This window comes from Rhinatrema bivittatum, chromosome 4 (assembly GCF_901001135.1).
Source record: "Rhinatrema bivittatum chromosome 4, aRhiBiv1.1, whole genome shotgun sequence".
Classification (NCBI taxonomy): domain Eukaryota; kingdom Metazoa; phylum Chordata; class Amphibia; order Gymnophiona; family Rhinatrematidae; genus Rhinatrema; species Rhinatrema bivittatum.
In genome coordinates, this window is record NC_042618.1 from 249,521,779 (window position 1) to 249,542,929 (window position 21,151).

Here is a 21,151-nt window from a genome sequence, read left to right on the forward strand (position 1 = left end):
ATGTCAATAGAAATGGGGGGAAAAAGCATTGTTATCTCATGTTACACATCACTGTCCCTTGCGAGTCTCCTGGAGCAGCACATAGGAAGCTTATTGGTAAAGAAGATTACAAAAAAGTCTGTTTCAGAGTGCCCAATGTTGGAAAGGTTTTCACATTATTTGATTGTGTAGTGAAAACTACACAATCAAAGTTGAAGTTGAAGTTGGTGGCTTAATCTGTCTATCTGATTCCAGTATTCAGGAAGGTAGATAACCTAGGAGAAATATCCCCTAAGAAACTGTCCACTTCCAAATTGTGGACAGTTTCATAGGCAAAGTTTATAAGAATCTGTGCCCCATCCCTCAAATCAGCACATTCATCTCATACCAGAGGGAGAGCGTTCTCCATCGCTGGCCCCACCCTCTGGAACTCCCTCCCCACCCTCCTACGCCAAGAGACATCACTCCACAAGTTCAAGAAAGGAGTCAAGACATGGCTTTTCCGACAGGCCTACCCCGACACAAACCAAACTTAAACCTCTCCTCCTCAGCCCCCCCTCCAGCCCCTCCCTGCTCGACCATCCTCCCCCTGCTCCCCCTCCGGCCAACCCTCCCCTACCCCCCTTCCCTCCTAACTCTCCCAATGACCCCCCGCCTCCCGGCCGCCCCCCTTCCCTTTAGTCTACCACTTACCCTTACCCATCCAATCTTCCCTTTAAATAATCTCTTTCCGAGTGAATTCCCGAGTGAATTCCGTCGCCTAGTTAATACTGCAGTCATTCAACTCTTCATTATTTCCCTCTTAAGTTAATGAAACCCGTACGTAAGCTACTGGTATCTATTCTTAGGTTATTGACTCCTGTATATTTTTTATCTGTACATAGTTTTCCCTCTATTCTTATTTAATTTGTTTTTTACTTCATCTTCCTTCTGCCTTGTCCCCTTCCCCTTCTCTTCCCCTCATATGGTTAACTGTTATTGTTATTTATTATTATTGTTATTAATATTGTTATTTTTATGCTGTATTTTCTACCTGAGTTCATTGTAAACCGGCATGATGTGCTTCACGAATGTCGGTAAATAAAAGTTAATAAATAAATAAATAAAATAAAATAAATAAAACAATTCCAGGTTTATAAGAAGCAATTTCTCTTTTTTTTCTCTTTTTGTGACTAGATTCCCCTGAGAGTAAATGTTTCCCAGATGAAGTGTCCATCTGTCAGAGTTTCCTGACATTGTGGTTGGTGGAAAAAATTGGTTTTTAATTGGTACAACCACCATTTCAGAGTCTAGGCAAGTGATGGATATTTTAATGGTTGAAAATGCTGCTTCCATTGAAATTTCAAACACGATTAAGCTTGCCTCATGTGAAAACAAAGACTTGCAAAAGGGATAACAAACTGTTACTGCCATGTGTCCTAGCATTTTGATGAAGAGGTAGAGTCAGGCTGGTCTCTGTTCTATGATATTTCAAACTAAATTTGATTAACTCGTCTGCCTTCAGCTGAAGCATAAACACTTTCCCCTTTGATGTGTCAAAGTGGGCTCCTATTGAGTTGATTATATGAGGATTCATGTTGGATTTTGGGAAAACTGATGAGGAATCCTAGAGATTGAAGTGTGTTCATGGTATGATGGAGAGAAGAATAGGTTTCCTGAAGGGAATAGGATACTATTAGCCAGTTATCCACATAGGAAAAAACAAAGACATTTCTCATTCTTAGGTAAGCAGCAACTGCAAGGCATTTCGTGAAACTCTGGGTGCTGCTAAAAGGCCATATGGGATAACATGATATTGGTAGTTACTGTTTGCTATGGTGAAGCATAGAAATTTCCTGTGGGCACTGGGAATCAAAATGTGAATGCCAACATCTTTGAAGTCCAGGAAAGAAAGCCAGTTGTTATCTAATTTAGGAAAGGTGGTACCTAAAGAGTTCATCCTGATTTTTTCTCCTTAGGAACTTGTTGAGATTCCTGAGGTTCAAGATAAGTCAGAGACCACCCCATCTTTTCTGGAATCAGGAAGTATTTAGAATAGAACCTTGAGTTTTTTTCTTGCAGTGGAATTATTCTACTGCATTGGCCATCAGAAGGTATGTCAGCTCTTACCAGAGGAGTCTGAGCTGTTCACTATCTAGTGGAAATCTCACTAGAGGATTGCTCAAGGGAGTATATTTGAAAATTAATTAGTATCCTTGATTTATGATCCTTAGTACTTACTGGTCTGAAATACTGCAGCTTTCCCCCTGCTGGATGGCTGTCTATATTTAATAAGGAAAAATGTTTGTATCTGTAATCAAAAGTTTGGAATAGCCTTGGCCTGCATTTGTTGTAAAGGCAATAACAAGTGTGGCATATAAAAAACGCTTAAATTCCAGCCATATATTTTTTCAACAAAGGGATGTTGCTCCTCTTTTGGAAGAGGAATGGCCGGAGAAGAACCATCAGATTCCAGGATGAGAACTAGCATAGCTAATGGAATCTTCTTTTGTAGGTGAAGTCTTAGCCAAATTTACCAGTTTCAGCTTTGTGTGCCAAAAATTTCTCTCAACAACAAGATGATTTTGGCATCGACAAGGCTCCACTGCCTAGTCATGACACTGACAGAATATCTGTGCCAAAGACAGACTTAGCCGATAGCGTTGTTCTCCATGCCAATCTCTTTTCTGCATTTTGTGCTGTAGTGGATGATTTGTTTCTCTGCTTTGATGACAATGTGGTGGCATAATACCAGTGTACTTTGGTGCAAAGAGTGCGACTTTCCTTTTTACTGGAAGAGGAATGGTGTCATGTCATGGTGACATATCATGACAAGAAGCATGAAAGGACTCTGCCTTTTTGATTCAGGGAAAGGTCCCTCAGCTGGTGATGGTTTTCTCTTCTTTCCTGTTAATGTGTGAGGTGACTCCAGGAAATTCTAAAGTGTGTGGCCCCTATATCTTCTGGCCATGGGGTATATGCAAGCATATGCAAGTGCAGGCACCACATCTTAGACACTGGTCATGATGATCTGTTAGGGGCATCTTCACCCTGCATAAGGACATCTCTTGAAGCATGGCATCATGAAGTTGATCTCAATTTTGAACTACATTGAAAAATTCACAAAATCTTATTTTTTAAGAGACTCGCAAAATAAAGGAAAAATGAAAAATTTAACTAAGAAGAAAAAAATCAAGCGAACTACAAACAAAATACATTCATTCACATAAATGGATGAAAAGAACTGAGGACAATCACATGGCAGGCAGTTGTGCAGGAAGGCAATTGCCAGGTTCTTGTGGCCTGGTTTTGGCCTCTGTTGGAAACAGGATGCTGGGCTTGATGGACCCTTGGTCTGACCCAGCATGGCAATTTCTTATGTTCTTATGTTCTTAAGGCCTTCACATACTCAGAAACACCTTTTTATTTTTTTCTGAGCTGAGAGAGCAAGCTTTGTGGTCTTGGCACCATCAGATGACATCACCTACTTGTGTGGCTGATTTATCCTGCTTATTCATGGGAAAAAAAGCATTCTGCTTTCTTGCACATCATTTCTCTCCTGAGTGCTGAAAATGGGAAGTACAAATTTCATATATATTTTCCATTGCATAAAAAAATGTTTTATATGATTCCTTTATCATTTCTTAAACAGCCCCTTTCTGGCCAAGCACTGGAGTAACAACCCCTTGATTAGCGTCCACAGACCATGGCTCCATCTGAAATCTGGTATGTGTGCACCTCGAGTCTGACCATTAGGTGTTACCATTGTGCAACAGCAGAGACTCTCTTCCTCCCTCTGCAGGTTCTCCTGCTAGCTTGAGCAGCAGAAGGTGGGCTGGGGAATTGAACCCTGATCTCCCAAGAAGGAAATGCATAGTACTGAAACAGAGCCATCAGGCTGGTTTCAAAAAGCAAATGGCTCAAGAGCTAGCAAATGTTAACTCCATATTCAAAGTGGTTGCTAAATGGAGGTTGGGGAGATATGAGGATCCCTTAGTAGTTACAAATGAAGGCTCATAATGTCAAAGGACTCCCCAATAGGATGCATTCCAGTTGATCTAGAAGCTCAAAAGAACAGAAGGAAATAAATGGACCCAAAAATAATTAAAAAATAAAAATATTGCATTTAGAAGACTTGCAAAAATTGATCACTGAATATGGACCCAAGTGGTTTCTTCAGCTAAGTTGGAACTCAGATGGACAAATCACAGGATCTGAACTTCCCAATGTGCCAACTGCTGCAGATGTCCAGATAAACCTTATCCAGATAAATCAGGTGTTGTGAGGTGAGGTGAACTTATCAGATAAAGCAGAGTTGCTTACCTGTAACAGGTGTTCTCTGAGGATAGCAGGATGGCAGTCCTCACACATGGGTGACATCATTGGATGGAGCCCAGTCCAGAACTTTGATCTCAAAGATTCTAGAACTTTTAAACATGCCCTACTCAGCATGTGCAGCCATAGTTATCACCCTGTACCTTGAGCAGAGTCCCTTAGTCCATGATAAAGCTAATACATGGAGAAACCAACTCCCAGGGGAGGTGGGTGAGTTTCATGAAGATTAACATCCTGGTGTCCTTGGAGAACACATATTACAGGTAAGCAACTCTGCTTTATTTGAGAACAAGCAGGATGGCAGTCCTTACACATGGATGATTCCCAAGCTAAAGGCTGCCCGAGGCAGGATAAGCGGTAACCGCACGGTATTGAAAGCACCACTTCTCTCCCTTTTGCCGACCATAAAACAGGTCTAGGTGGTAAAAAGAGTTGGGTTCTACAAAAAGAAAACCATAGAATAGACAGACACAAAACCACAATGCATAGCAGAGGCGTCTAGGGCAAAGGAGTGATGCAAATGCTAGCAAGAAACATACTTCACATCACGGAAAATATTACAAAGCAGGGTTCGGATCAACAAACCTTGACGACAGTAGGTATAGAACCTCCTGGATACAGGAAAAGGCCTAGAGAAGCAACCAAAAAAACTCTTGGATGAAGACTGCACAATTTCCTTCAGTGTCACAAGATAACCGAAAAACCAAATGGGGCCAGAGAGCCCTCCAGAAATAAATTGTGATCCATTTGCATCTGAAGGACAGAATGCATTTGCAGAAGTGTGCCTCATGTTAGGATGATAGGCTCCGGACCGCCGCTGAACGACCTCCTGCACTCGATCTCCTGCCGGCGCCATTTTCCGTACGAAACGATTCGCGGCAAGAAATCGCTCCCGGAACCCCGCTGGACTCCCAGGAAACTTTTGGCCAGCTTGGGGGGGCCTCCTGACCCCACAAGACTTGCCAAAAGTCCAGCGGGGGTCCGGAACGACCTCCTCCGTCGAATCGTTTTTGTCTATGGCCGCCGCCATTTTGCGGCGGCCATTTTGAAAATGGCGCCGGCTGAAGACAACGCGATTCTATTGAGGGGGCCGTTCCGGACCGCCGCCGTTCTGGACCACCGCCGGATCCCCAGGTAATTTAAAGCATTGGGGGGGGGGGGTTTCGGGAGGGTGGGGGATTTAATTTAAAGGGTCGGGGGTGGGTTTTAGGGGTTTTAGTGTGCCGGTTTTTCCTGCCCTCCCCCTTCCCCCGATTTACGATTTTTTAACGATAAATCGGGGGAATTGGTATTGTATCGTGGCCCTAACGATTTTTTGATGATTTAAAATATATCGGACGATATTTTAAATCGTCAAAAAACGATTCACATCCCTACCAGACATAGCTGACCATGCAAGCCAGCGTCAAGAGTGTCAAGGAATGAAAGGTAATCCCTGAAATGGGACCACTAACCCAACCCCTGAGCAGGGAGTTAAGCTAGGCTTGAAGCTCACCAAAATGCCCCTGTCAAGAGTAGGCCTATCCATCCTATCTACAGGATAGTTCAGGTGAGCAGGAAGGCACTTTGGACAACCCAGTGAAATATGAAAAGCTAAAGGCAGTACTGGCAGAACCTGACAAAAAAACAGGAAAAAGGTGATGTATTGTTCCCTGCAGGTATACACTAAGATATACCATGAATGCTTTTACCTTTTCTTCCCTCAGCCCAACATTCTAGTAGAAGTCAGAAGGAGCAAAGAACAAAGGTGGCAGACCATTGGACTGCAGGAATAAGAAAAGCTGCTAGGCTGTATATCTCAACCCCAACCGAATAAACTCACTGCCAATTCCAGAAGGGAGCTGCCCCCTGGGTAGGACCTCTCAGGGCTGGTAGGATCAGCTGAACTGAGAACAAACCCTCCAGGGAAGAAATCCAGAAACACTCCACCAAGAAAAAGGAAGCAGGGATGCTACAAGAGCAAACCCCTGCAGAACAGGATTTCTTCACCAGCATAGAATCCCTAAGGGTACCCGGGCAGGGTCAGTCATCTCAGAAGAGACTTCCCACCAACCTGGTCTAGGTATCAATACCTCAGCCATGATTATATACACATAACATAAGAACATAAGACAGTGCCTATGGTGCTCTATGGTAGTGTCCTGTGGCATCTGATCACGACCACTGGTGCATACTGTGGTGACAATGCCCATAGTGCTCTCATGCTCATCAATGATGGATTGCATCAATGGCACCAAACTATGCCACAACCAGGGCTTCGATGGTGCGTGACCGCGCTGCAGGCTTGACCGGTGCGACAGTATACAGTGCCATCAATACCATCCCAGGAGCCTGCAGTTGTTGACAGCCAGCGGCACCCATGACTCACTAACAATGAAGTCCAAAACTTTTCAGGGTCAGCGGCACCGATGGAGACCCCGGTGTCTGAAAGCATCAATAGAGGACACCAGTGATGCATGAAGGCAGAGGCTCTGTGGCCCCAACATGGCACTGACATGTCGCATCAGTGCCCAAAGGAACCAATGACTGTCGGCGCAATCGATAGTTCCCTTTAATTCAGCTATATGCCTGACGACGTTCATGCTGCGAGTTTGATGGCATCCCTCGCCAGCACCCATGGCTGACAATAGCCTCAACAGCAACCCTAGCATGTGTCAGCACCAATGGTGCTCAAAACCTGGAGGGGACTCCAATGCCCTACAATCCCAGTGGCTCAGAGCCCCTGAGATCATAGAAATCCATGGTGCCCGACAGCCATAGGCCAGTGATGGGATACCTCTTGGTGCCTCTTCAGGACACCGCAAAGGAGCCTTAAGGGCATCATATCACTGCACACCCTGGATGCCCCGGGTCAATGGCAACCCCGGTGCTCAACAGTACCAAGGTCATCCAAGGCCCAAAGCCCCTGTCACCCGAGGGCTTCCAGTGGCACTTGAGGGCTCTCAGGAGCCTCGACGGTCGATGGCCTCAAGGGCAACCAGGATGCTCAATGGTGATCTTGGTGCCTCGTCGATGATGCTTTGCATTGTCAGAGCAGCAACAAATGGCATTCCTGGCAAACACACCTGATGGCCTCCATGGCAGTCCCACATCTTGATGGCTTTGAAGGTGATTGTTATAGCAGTCCTGGTTGCAGACGTGGGCCAGACGCAACACCACACATCTGTGCTGCCACTCTGCCACATCGAGGCCCATGGCACTTGACGCTCAGGCTGATGCCATTCTTCTGGTACATCAAGAGTCCATGGAGCTTGATGTGTCTACGGTGCCCGCCGACACCTACAGCACAGAAGGCCTAGCCAGCACTCTTGACAGCATGCATGGCACTTGATGGCACCCACAGTTGTTGGACCTTATGGTGTTGAGGGCGGTCACACACCTCGATGGCATTGAGGGCGCCCCAAAAAGCAAGAAGGGAGGTGATCTATGAAAGCTGTTATGGTATAAAACAAAAGAGATAGATGCCTAATGTCCTTTAAAAGTGTTTATTACGGTGGAGACATGTTAAAATGCCGACTCTGGCCAAGTTTTCGCCACTCCTCAAGTGGCTGCCTCAGGGGCTTGCTGTTCAGAACTTGAACATAAATTGTTCATACACCAGCCTTATCTTAAGTACATTAATGGTCGATGAAGATTCCACAGTGGGTGCGTATCATTTTACTTGTTCGAGTGGAGACAATGTGAGGAGGATGAGCTCTTCCCTCCCTCTCCCCCACAGGAACGGTGTGGTCCTCGATCTCTTCACTCTCCGAACCTCCATTGATGCCGATCAATCAGTGAAACGACATGAAACTCCTGGCCAGGTAGAACTCAGGCAAGTCCCCAGACTCAGCGGCCTTATACACACATCACCCATCTGCCAGCACATGACAAAGGTACAAAAACAGACAAAGCAAGGAGAGGACACAAAAGCTAAACTGCAGGTGCAGTATTTATTTAATAAGGGATAGAATTATATTTTGCCAGGCTGCACATCGACTAAAGCCCACCATGCAGCTGGCAGAGAGTAGAAAGAGGAAAAAAGAAAAGAAAAAACATAAAACTACTATAAGGAGAAGGAAAAGAAAACCAGCTGCAGCTCTAGAAAAAAACAAAACACATTACAAAAAACTGTGAGCAAAGTTCAATACTGTGACACACGGGGCTCCCGTGACCACACAGCTCCGTGGAAAAAAAGAGACTAAGGGACTCGGCCTAGAGGGCAGGGCTGATAACTACAGCTGCACATGCTCACTAGGGCATGTTTAAAAATTCTAGAATCTTTGAGATCAAAGTTTTGGGCCAGGCTCCATCTGATAATGTCACCCATGTGTGAGGACTGCCATCCTGCTTGTCCTTGGAGAACATCGATATTTAGCATTATCCAGCTAAATTATTGGGTAAACCTGGTCATGCCAGAGAGCAGCTTTAAAGTTATATAGTTTGCACTTTTTCTGGGTATATTCATTAGAATGAATAACCAGCTGCTTTCCACAGAAAATAAGAGTACATTTATCCAGATAAAATAACAAATGAACCTGCAGAAACTGAACAGGTTAATAGGTCGTCCTTGGAGGGGGGGGGGGGGGGGCATGGCCATCTAGGGTGATGCCCTGGGCCCTGCACTTTTTTTGGGGGGGGGGGGGGGGGGGCTTCACATTGCCATGGTAGCCTCATTCTTAACATTGTGGTTGATTCATCCTGGACCTGACACTCTAAGGTCAGCCCTGCAGGAATCTGTCTCATAAGGCACCTAATTTTATCTTTTGTTATTTTCCTAATCACTCTTGAGTGCATCATGAGTGCCATTCCACATTCAAACCATCACACTAGGAACATTTTATACTGAGGTGATGATGTCTAAAAATATAGCAACTGGAAGTTTTTTTTTTTAGAAACTGGGTGTTGCAAAATAAATAAATAAAAATAGCTAAATACTGATGTTTTTATAAAAGGTTGTTATATGCCAGCGAAATGGTCTGTGGAGCTCAAGTACCCATCAATAAAAATCTTTTCAAACTTGTCCTATTAGTGTCATACACCAGACTCCTTTGGCACGGACAGACTATGCTTGTGAGAAACAGACGGCTGGCTCCGATAAACCATCGAAGCAATGTGAAAATTTTGGCTGGCATGTGCTGGTCTTTTAAAAGCATCAATTTTCAGATAGGCTCCCCCCCACTGCTACATCACCGCTTCCTGCTGGATGGAGGTGCATCTCCAGTATGCAGCTGCCAGTGCTCCCTCATACTCTGACTCTTTCCCTTCATGATACTTGCAGATGTCACTGGCCCTGATAAACAAGCATCTCTCGGTACCACCTGGCATCTAAGGTCATTACAATGAAAAAGGGAGAGGCAATGCTGAAAAGTTACAAGTTGGTTTGAACCACATCAATGAATGCATACTAATTTCAGCCACTAACATATCCTTTTATAAGCAATGTTTTCAAATTCTGTTCTTACTTTCTCCATCTCTTGCCTACAGCAATATCCACAAAAACTGCTGTTGGAGTTTGTTATAAGTTTGCTCCTAATGCAAATCTGCTTCACTTGTCATTGCTTAGGAATGCCAATGTCAGATACTAAAAGGCAAAAGAACATCAATCTCCCCTCACTTGGCCATTGCTCCATTTCTGCCCTTCATTCAGATCCACTAATGAGCCTTGCACTATTTGGCCTGCATTCTACAAGACAAACTCTTTCTTCAGATTTATGCTAGTAGTCACCAGTTTAAACTTGCTCTTCAGACCTATCTGCTTATTCTTACCTGTCCTCAGTAACTCTGCCCATTATCCCTTGATTTCCTTCTTCATTTCCCTTTTCTCCTTCTCCAAGTTATCCAAGACATTGCCTTGTGCTCTCATGCTCTTACCTTTGATTACTCCTTTGTCTAAATTCATATGATTATTTGATTTTTTTTTATATTTTCTCTGTATATGACTTAAAGCAAAGATTGCTTACTTGTAAATGAGGGTTCTCTGTAGACAGCAAGATGAATCAGCCATAACATTTGATGATGTCATCCAATGGCGCAGATACAGATCCAACTCTCAGAGCTCAGTTAAAACTACTGAGCATGCATGTGTGTGTGCTGCTTGGCGAGCCTATCAATTTCTTCTAGAACCTAAGCTTTAACGAGGTAGTTGACTCTCCACAAAGGTGACAGGATATAAAAAATGACTGATTTATCCTGCTGTCCCTGTTTACAAGTAAGGTGGGTCCATGTCAGTGTTAGATGATTTCACTTACACATTATGGCTCATTCAGTGCTTTCATGTAGATGGAGAATATATTTGTGACAACAAAACCAAAGCCAGCATCTTTTTATTGCAGATATATAAAAAGATATTCCCAACTTACTGATTGTCGTGAACACACTGGTGAAGCAGAAGTAATCCACAGCATTGAGGGTCAGGAGGTGATAGAGAAACTGTTCTTTCTCCTCCTCACATCGTAGAAAAGCATAACGCTTATAAAGTTTCCTGTCATACAAAGTAAAGACAAAAATGTGTATCCAGAGGATTATTTTTTCAAAGGAATTACAAATGTGTTTCCTAAAAAAGAGAAGACTATAGCTCAAACTTTCCTTATTTTTTTTAATATAATTTTAAGCTCATTTCACTTCATGCCAACCAAGATAGTTATCCAAATGTTTCAGGAAGACTCATTTTTTTCCGCAGAATTGGCTACTTTTCCCTCCTCCTCTAGCGCTGAATACACCTCTGCAACCTGAGGAGACCCTATTTGTACTGAAAGAACCAAGTGAGCCCAAGTGTCTTGTTCTGATGCAAAGAGTATTGGCTCTGGACAATGAACTTGAAATCTTGTATTTGTCAGTTACACTAAAATACTTAATATATTTATTGTGTTCAGAGAAGAGCAATTTTAGCTTTTGCTTAATGCTGTCAGGACCCATAGGATTCTACATGTAGGGATGGTAGACTGGGACTCTACTAGGGAAAGGGTCGGAAACAGCAGGGCTATTTCTATCCTTCGGGTATTGAGGTCATGGACACATCCAATGAAGCCTCTCACTGGCCTAAATGGAGAACTGCCCTGATGGTCCACACTCTTTAAACCACCAAGTCAGCAGAGAGTCTCTGCTGGCACAATGAGATACTGTATCCTGAGATAATGAAATCCTGTTTCTGAATCCTGAGATCTTGATCCTGATCCCAAGTGAGTTTCCTTAAATCCTATCTGAGCCTTCTTCCTGTTTTCAGAATTGTTCACCTGGACCTGTGTCTTGTTTCCCTTGAACCCATAAATCAGAACTAAGCGCTACCTTGTAGTAAACCTTGAAAGGAAGTCATCCTGTATGTTCTATTTTTCCTGCATAACCTAAGTCAGGACCTTGCTAGGTTTGTTACCTGCTTCCTTGATTAAATCCCTATTGTGATCCTGGGCTTGCCACTTAAGGAATGTGGTATTGACTCATGACTGTCTATGACTCAGTTAGTCCCTGTCAAGTGCTCAGTCATATTTCTGGTACCTTCTTAAGAATAAAACTGGTCTCACAAAACATTTTTAACAAATATTGGCAAATGTATAATCAATAAATATATTTTAAGTGTAATGTTAGAATAATTATATCTTGTAATCAGGCACAATTTTATTTGCAAACTCCATACTCGCACACATACACAAACTTGTGAGCAGGTAATCAATGTGTTTTTATCTGTGTCAGGGGTGGCCAACTTTGGTCCTCCAGCGCCACAAACAGGTCTGGTTTTCAGGATCTCACAATGAATATGCATGAGATAAATTTGCATGTACTGCCTCCATTCTCTCATTCATGTTCATTTTGGATATCCTGAAAATGAGGCCTGTTTGTGGCTGTTGAGGACTGGAGTTGCCACCCCTGATCTATGTGATAAACCTGCCAGCACGATTAAATATGAACAAGAGGACAATACTATCATACATACTTAGTAAGTGCTTGGGTGGAAAGCAACTGCTTAAGATGCTGAGACAAAAGCTTCTTTTCAAGAGACAGCCTGATCCACCCTCGAGCTCGGCCTACATCTGTTTTTATCTCACTCATATGCTGAATGTGTCTGGAAAGAAAAACAAACCAAAAACAATCTCAGTGTTATTTGCAAGAATGCAACATGCTGATGTACTTGCACTGATGTATGGAACAGTAGTATACAGTTATATGAATTGGAGTATCTCATACTTAGCTTCCATATGCTTATCAGCTTGCTAGACTGAGTTCCCATATAATTATTATACTCCATTCCAATAGTCCAGTTTTTAATGCAAGTTTTTCTTTTTTTTAATGTTTAATACAAATAAAATGTATCTGTATCAGCAGCTTCAATTTACTCCATTGAAGGCACAACCCAACGCAGGCCATGTTTTGAAGAGAGATCTTCATCGGAGGTAGAACACCACCATGGAGCTGTTTATTCAAAGAGTAACTATGACTGATCCAACAAACACAATGGGAAAGCAAACTTTTATTGACCTCTATAACTTAAAACTGTTCAACTGTTCAATAGAATTCTAAATTGAATTTGAACCAAAATTAGCACTTGAATGCATGTCGAATAAAACGAGAATTGTTTTTAAATCATTAATATTAATACAAAGTTGTACAGTTTGCAGGGTAATCACTGAAAACCAGGAACTATAAACATGTCAGTAAATAAAATGAGGGTATACCACTCAAGTTCTTCATTTAAACCTAGGGAAGCCAGTGAACGTAATGTGAAATCCATTAATCTCCTTTATAATTTAAAACTTACCTTCCTTGTCCCCTCCTCTCACTACAAGAGGAGCTTGTTCTATGACTGTCCATTGTGATTGAGAAAAACTATGTTGTAAAAACATCCATCAACTAGCCCCAATTGACCTTCATTTCCCCCTCCGATTACACACTTCAACAAGACCGACAAGAGATGCTTACAAAGGATCACTTCAAGTACCCCCAGCCAAAACTACCAGACACATTACGCTAAGAAATCGGGCCTTCTCCACAGCCGGTCCTACCTTATGGAACTCCATCCCCCCAGATCTTAGAATGGAACCCAGCCTCTCAACCTTCAAGAAAAGACTCAAGACCTGGCTGTTCATGCAGGCTTTTCCCAACTCCAATATTATTTAACTCCTAACAATCAACACACATCACCATCAATATCACTATTAGCTACCTCTTACAATGTAATTATATGTAATTAGCTGGTTTTCCTTTCCTTTTTCCTTCTCACTCCAAGTTCTATTTTTCCTTGTTACATGTAACTGCTTTTCCGCACTATTGTTCCAAGTTTAAGTTTATTTTGCACTCCTGTTTCATGTGAACCAGCATGATGGGACTTTTGTCTTGAATGTTGGTATATAAAAAACTTAAATAAATAAATAAATAAATAAATAAATAAAGCTAAGCCAATGCTGTTCAATTGGCACATAGATCTTTCTTGTCTTCACACTGCTACAATATTCAATTAAACATACACGAATTCGTTCTTCCTAAATATATTTTAGGGCAAGTGCAGACAATAGTGTAATCAGAAAATTAGATGTATAGTCAGTATTAATTGAGAAACCAGGCTGATTTATTTGTTTGTTTTATATACTGACGTTCAAAATAAATATATCACATCAGTTTACAATAAAGCATTTGGGATGGAGTATAAGAAACTCTGTTTTTGCTGGATTTAAGGATAGGCTAAATTGCACTAGCAGTCATTTAATGGTGGAGAGGTAGATTTCCCAGAGTTTCAGTGCTGTTTCAAGGGAGTCAGTGATTGGAATTAAAATCTGTATGTCATCGGTGTAGAAAAAATGGGTTAGTCCAAGTCCTGTTAAATGTTTACATAATGGAAGCATATATAAGTTAAAAAAGGGTAGATGATAACCCTTGCGGTACCCCATGAGTGATATTCGTTTCTTCTGATCTGTAGGTTTACTTGAACTTTATATGACCTATTGTTTAAGAATGATTCGAACCACTGATAGGTGATACCTGTTAAGCCTATTTCCTTTAATCTATCTAGTAAGGTCTTGTGATTAACCGTATCGAAGGCAGCCGAAATGTTTAGCATTATGAGAAGATATGATTGTCTGTTATCTAGGCCCCTCAGGACCGTGTCCATGAGGGACACTAGAAGGGTCTCTGTACTAAAAACTTTTCGGAAACTGAATTGGGAGGGGTATAGGATGTTGTGGGTCCCAAGATGATCCGCTAGTTGTTGGTTGACTATGTTTTCGATAATCTTGGTTAGGAATGGTAAGTTAGATATGGGTCTAAAGTTAGATAAATCTGCGGAGGGTTAGTTAGATTAATTTTTTATTGGTTTGATGATAGCACTTTTTAATTAATCAGGAAGGATGCCCTGGTTGAGGGAGAAGTTAATGTTGTCAGCTAATGGTTTGGAGATGATATCAGGAACTAATTTTAACAGTTTGATAGGTATTGAGTCTGCGAGGTAGGTGGCTGGATTTATAATTTATTTATTTATTTAGTGCTTTTTTATACCGGCATTCATGATACAATCATATCATGTCGGTTTACAAGGAACCGGGGTAGAATAACACAACCTTAAATATTAAACTAGAGATGAGAAGCAAAAGTTACAATTAAACAAGGGTAATGGAACTGGGGAAGAAGAAGACAGAGCAGAAGGTAACTCAATGGTAGAAACAAATATTTACATTATGTTGAAAGTTTGGTAATGGTAGTTATGGTGGGTCCATGATTTAGGGAAAGGCCTGTTTAAATAACCAAATCTTAAGCCATACCTATTATAGTGCTACTAATTACATTACATTGACGACAGAGTTGATGTCCTATCTACTGCTGATGAATGGGATGTTCCCAAGCTACTCCTGAACTGGGCAGGACACTACCATACCCATTCTCAACATCTCAGAAACAAAGGAAGACTCTTCTCTGGCTCTTACAATCAAATGGTAATGCTTCAAAAAAGAATGCAAAGATGACCATATCACTGTTTTCCAAATCATAGATGGAAAAGCTAAGCAGAATTAATGTCACTTGAGTGCTAGTTGATTACACTCTGACTGACTTGGATAAAGGTTACCTTTAACAATGAAAAACACAGAAATTACTTTCTTAATCCAACATGCCAAAGAAGCTTTGATAGCCTTCTCTCCCTTCTTTGATCCACTGTACATGACCTGATTTCTTGAAACATTCGTTATCTTTAGATACTGCAACAGAATTTTCTTCACAAATGAAACTGAGCATAGTCTTCCCCAGTGTATTCTTTAGTAAATGATGGCAAAGAACTGGAAAGTAATCTGTAGCTGCTCAGAAACATGAAGCAGAACTTTGACCTTTTTGTTGTACTTTGAGGTGAACAGGTCAATGACAGGCATTCCCAAGTGATTGAACAGGTCATCCACAGCCCTTTAATTTAAGGACTACTTATGTCTTCTTCCAGGATGGTCTGCCAACATATTCAGCATCCCTGGAAAGCAGGTCACTTGGAGATGTGGGTTGTGATGGCTAGCTCACAACCAGATCTGAAGGGCCTCTTTGCAGAGGGCATATGAGCCTGTGCCTACTTGTTTATTTATGTAGAAAAAGAGCCATCTGGTTGTCCGTCTACATCAAGATTCTTTTGCCCAATTCAAAAGGCCTAAAAGCAATATGGCTTTTTTGATGGGCAAGAACGTCTTCTCCTGGAGCGAGTTTATCCAGGCTCCTATAAACTGAGTTCTTTGAAGTGACCAGGAAATTCAAGGAATGGAGGTGTTGGATGATTATCTTGAGGAACACTAGAATTTCTGTTAAAGATGGCCCTGTCACCAACCAATCATCCAGATATGGGAATACACAGACTCCCTGCTGGCAAAGCTGTGTGGCCATTACAGTAAGGCATTTTGTGAACACTTTCAGGGCCTATTGATACCGAAAGGAAGAACATTGTATTGGTAGAATATGTCCTTTACCACAAACCTGAGGAATTTCCAAAGGGCAGGGTGAATAGGGATGCTTGCATTAGCATTTTACAGATCCACAGCATACATACAATTCCTTGGTTTAAAGAAGGGGAAAACTGTCTAGAGTGAGTTTGTCTTGAACCTCTCTTGAACCAACATTTGTTCAGCCTCCACAAGTCCAGGATAGGCCTCAATCCTCCTGACTTCTTAGGGATTAGAAAATACCAGGAATATAGACCCTGACCAAACTCCTGCAGGAACAAACTCAATCATCTTCTGCTGAAGGAGTGACTTCACCTCCAGCTAGAAGGGGGCAGATTAAGAAAGTTTCATGCTGAAGATAGAAATCTATTGAATTGGAGAGCAAGAAAAAGATACTCTACAATCTCCAGAACCTGTCCTTGGTGACACAAATTCATTTCAGAAGGAAGGACTGGACCCTTCCTCCCACCAAGGAGGCGGGCCTCAATGACATAAAAAACTGGTCCCAGACTTAGGCTGTGACTGCTGCTGGGCTTCAGCTGATGCCTCTAGTGGGCAGTGCTGCTACTGAAAATTGGGCAGAGTTTGATGATGTTTAAAAGAGGAGAAGTGATGTCTTTAGAAGAATGAACATTTGTATGCAAAGAACTGCCATGGGAATGAAGCTAGATGGACACCACCAACTTCTGACAATAACTTCAGGGTGGATCAATGTTCCTTGTTCAGAGCCAATATGTCCTGTACCTTGTTGGCAAATAAGTTGTTCCCAATACAGGGCACATCTGCCAGCTGGTTGTGGACATCTTAATGAAGGCCACTCATTCTTAAACATGTGAGCCTTTGAGCTCCTATGGAAGTGGCTGAAGTCCTGCTGCAAAATGGATCATATGATTCTCATACTCTTCCATCTCTTCAACTGCTCTACAGAAGTCTGTCTGCTCTGGGTTTCATGACTCCATTAAAGGCTTCAGCTTTTGCACGCATGCCTAGCTGATGAACCTTCTTTCCAACTGCTTCCAACGCCCTTGATATTTGCTCAGAGATGTGTTTAAGTTATCATAAGGTCTTTTTGCACACTTCAACAACTCCAGCACCACATAGTGCAGCAGCTGGACCCCATAAACCTGGGAAGGGCTGGACCCTATACTTTAGGGTCAAGTTTTCAGATGACCGAAAGACAGTTTTTGCTGGAGGCTGAGGAAACTAAAGAAGTCCAAAGATATTTGCTCTCATGTCTTATTCCTTTCTGACAGTGATGGATAGCATTTTTGTTACACATCCAGAAAGTGTGAGTAGCTGAGATCTTCCAGAGGAGATGTATGCTGAAGCAAGACTGGCAGAAGATCTGAAGGTATCCCCATGAATTCTTCCTCTTTCCTGCAGGATTATGCTGTGCCATGATCCCAATGATCGTGAGGATGGAGACAAAGGAGGGGACCTGCACTGGTCCAAGGAGGAAACAGCAGAAATGCAGAATAAGCTAACTCTGCTTCATGAAGGGACTTCCCTGGAGGAGATGAATCTACCATTTTGGGAGGTGGCCCCTACTCCCACTGCCAGAAGTTCCTGGAGAGAAACATGAACTTTTCAGAAACTCTGAATAGCCCCTGTTTGCAGAAACATTTCCTCTACCTTGAAAAGTTTTCAGGAGGCAAAAACATTCTTAACCAACTGGGTTCCCACATGCTGAGAGTTGGAGAAGAGACAATGTCTTCAGAAACCCCAATTAGTCCATCCTTGCTAAAGGTTGGCGATGCTGGTAGTGCTGAGCAGCAACTCGGGGTTGCAGTTGTAGTTGTAGAAATGGCAGCTTAGAGGTTCCCTGTGTTGATTGCAACCGTACCACTTGTTGGCCAGAACCAGATTCGATCAATGGTGCCAGTGAATCCTCTTTCTGCACCATAGTGGGACTCATGCTTATGCACCAAATGAGTAGCCATAGGAGGCTGCACCAAGGAGGGACTTCACTCCAAAGAAATGGAAGATGCCCTGGCTTGTGTTGGTTCTGAATAGAACAGATAGCTCAGCACCATAGGGATTTTCTGCACCATAAATGACTCCTAAACTCAGGTTTGCTATTCCAACAAAACAGGAAGGACATTTTACCTGGCTGACAGATTGACTAACTGAATAAATGCTCATGAAAAAGTCATAGCTTATGAAAAAGGATGAACTTAATCTAGCCTACATAATTATACAAGTGAGTTTTGGAAAACATTAATGACAGATAGTGACAGGACATGCTGTACACATCAATTTATTCAATTTCAAATGTCATAGCCTATGAATTATGCAGCCTGACTAGGGTTGATAATAGAACTGTTTAGTATTGGATCATTTACAAAAGCCTGTATTTTGTATTTTTCTAGAAGAGATTTATTCAATTATTGCATTTCTTAAAATGTAAAATCATAGTGCTACAAAATACAACTATATATTACTACCATTTAAATAACAAAGGGAGAGGCTAGAAGAGTGTTAAAAGGAAAAGTCTTGTAATTGTGATGGAAATGTGAATAAAATTACATTTTATACAAAACACCCTTTATCCTCTATTTCTTCCTTCTAGTCTTAACTTTTACAAATGTTACAGTTTAGAAACAGGTTGCATTTCATATACACAAATAAAAATCAAAACTTTGTGGCCAATTCAACAGCATTTCAAGGCTTTTCCTACACATAAAATGCATTTTCACTGTTGATTAAACAGCAGATTTCTCATTAGTAAAACCCCTCAAAAGCCTGGCGCTTTCATGTTAAATTGCAAAGACTCTCCTGGGCAAACATATCCTGAGAAGTAAACAATTTGATAGCTTCTTTGCTGCTTTGATAGCTATGGACGTCATTCACCAAGAGTTCTGAATGTCAAAAGTAATCAACTATTCTTTAAGAACATCACTCCATTATACTGCGTTACTCCATTATACTGAGTTACTCTGCTAGGAAGATGCACCTAAATTGCAAGTCACTATATAAGAAGCATAAAAAGATTGGGATTTTGCCCTCTATTAAGTGCCTAGCAACCTAAACTGAAGTGTTTTTCAGAAGCACTTATTTATATTTCTATCTCAAATCATGAATCATACAGTGCATAAACAGTGTTGTTTCCAGCCTGCAAATTTTTATGCAGCTATCTGCCTAAGTAGTCAGCACACCAAAAGCAAGTCATCTGAATTAAATTGTGGAAACAAGATAAATAATCTATGTAGGACACAGGGAAACTGTACAATAAATTATTCATGCCCTCACTCAGTATTGGATTTATCTGCTCCTATAGACAACTGAACTTGCAACATCACAGTACCTTAATATTCACTGTAGTACTTTTGTTTTCTTCTGAAGTACTTATTTAATCGCTTCATCACATAAATAAATCTTTGTTGGGGCTGAATCACTCTGGTAAAAACAACACAAATTCCACCAGCAATATGGTTTGGACTAGCCCTGCCATTCTATTCACTATCACAGACCAGTTCTGTATCCACAGACCCTGGCTTCCTTAGATTCCGTACTGTGACAAGAGTCAAAAAATTTGTCTCTTGCTATGGGATATGGCAATCTCTGTGGAATCGCAGGAAACCAACTGGACCAGAAAGGACCAGGTTGGAGGGTGCACACACACACAGGGGCTTCTCTTTCCTGCCCACTGATCCTCTGGCAGCTAGGGATTTCTCCTCACCCTGCCAGCAGGTTGATTTCTCGTCTGATCACCTCACTAGCTGGGAAGACATGCTTGTCATGTCTGCCTCCTCCTGCTGTCTGGGACAGACCTATGCTGTTTGATACTGCAATATATATAATAGATATATCTCACATTTCAAACTGCCCGGGCAACAGGAGGTGGCATACTTGGCATGAAACGTTGCTTTCCTCCTTCTCATGTCAGTCAGCAGGGTGGGGGGAGGAAAGGGAGAAAGAGATAGGGATGTGGGGAAGGTGGAGGACTTTGGTTGGGGAGAAGAGGAGGAAGAAAGGTTTGGGAGGGGCAGAGAAGGGGAAATGGAGGGGGTATTAGCTGGGGGAAGGGATGAGAGGTTAGTGGAATGATGCTGGAAAAGGTCAGGAGGGATGAGAGGTTGGTAGGGTGAGGGTAGAATTAGTAGGGCAGTAGCTGGTAGGGATGTGCTTTCATTTGAAACAACATTGTCTATCGTTTGATAGCTTTTTAAAAATGAAACAAAAATCCCCATTAAATTTCATATTTTTTTTAAACACTAACAATTTTCCACTATAAATGAAACAAATTTAAAAACAAAAAAATTATAAAAAATGAAATAAAAAATCAAACACAAATAAACTGAAAACAAAATGAAAATAAAAATAAAAATACTTTTGCCACGAGCACCCATGGTAGCTGAGAAGGTGGATGGCGAGACTAAGGCAGAAGGCGTAACAGACACAGGAGGAGAAAATCCTGTAAGAGGAATCTAACAGGAGAGAGATAAGAAGACATACAGCATCTTTAGGAGGGAAAAGGATAGGCTATAAGTAAGAAGCTGCGATAAAAGAAAAGACAAAAGAAAGTTAAAAAAGATAGGGAAGAAAATTAAGAGAAAAAATACCAAACTAAAAATTGAAACAAAATATCCAGGCACACAAGAAAGGCTGAAAAATTATTTTATTTTTATAATGTAAATAGCTCTACACATGCAATGTAAATTGTATGCAAATATGCCACAAAATTTAGCCCAGAACCAACACAGGAAGCCAGGGCTCTATAAGAAATCATTTAGCTTACTATCAGGCCGACAATGTAAAGTGTGTGGGAAAACGGGCACTCAGTGTTGCTCGCCCAGCCACCTCTTCTGAGGGTGCGATACTGTATTTAAATGAAGGGTCGCGCTAAAAAGGATGTGTTAGGGATAATAGCCTGTCCCTAGCACCTCCTTAGCAGCGGAAATCCAAGAGAGATGGCTGTCAGCGGGTTCAGAAAATGGATGCTCAATTTTACGAGCGTCTGTTTTTCGAACCCACTGACGGTCACG

General features: G+C 41.8%; 1 protein-coding gene across 3 annotated transcripts in view; it reads right to left on the reverse strand.

The window, feature by feature from the left end:
• The window catches only part of DENND5B (DENN domain containing 5B), a 476,583-nt gene that overhangs the window by 76,387 nt on the left and 379,045 nt on the right, over positions 1-21,151 (reverse strand). For all 3 annotated transcript variants that reach the window (XM_029600012.1, XM_029600011.1, XM_029600010.1), the window contains 2 exons: positions 12,203-12,331; positions 10,635-10,756 (listed from right to left, as the gene is read on the reverse strand). In XM_029600012.1, coding sequence (XP_029455872.1) covers positions 10,635-10,756; positions 12,203-12,331 — 251 coding nt within the window. The remainder of the gene's footprint in view (positions 1-10,634; positions 10,757-12,202; positions 12,332-21,151) is intronic.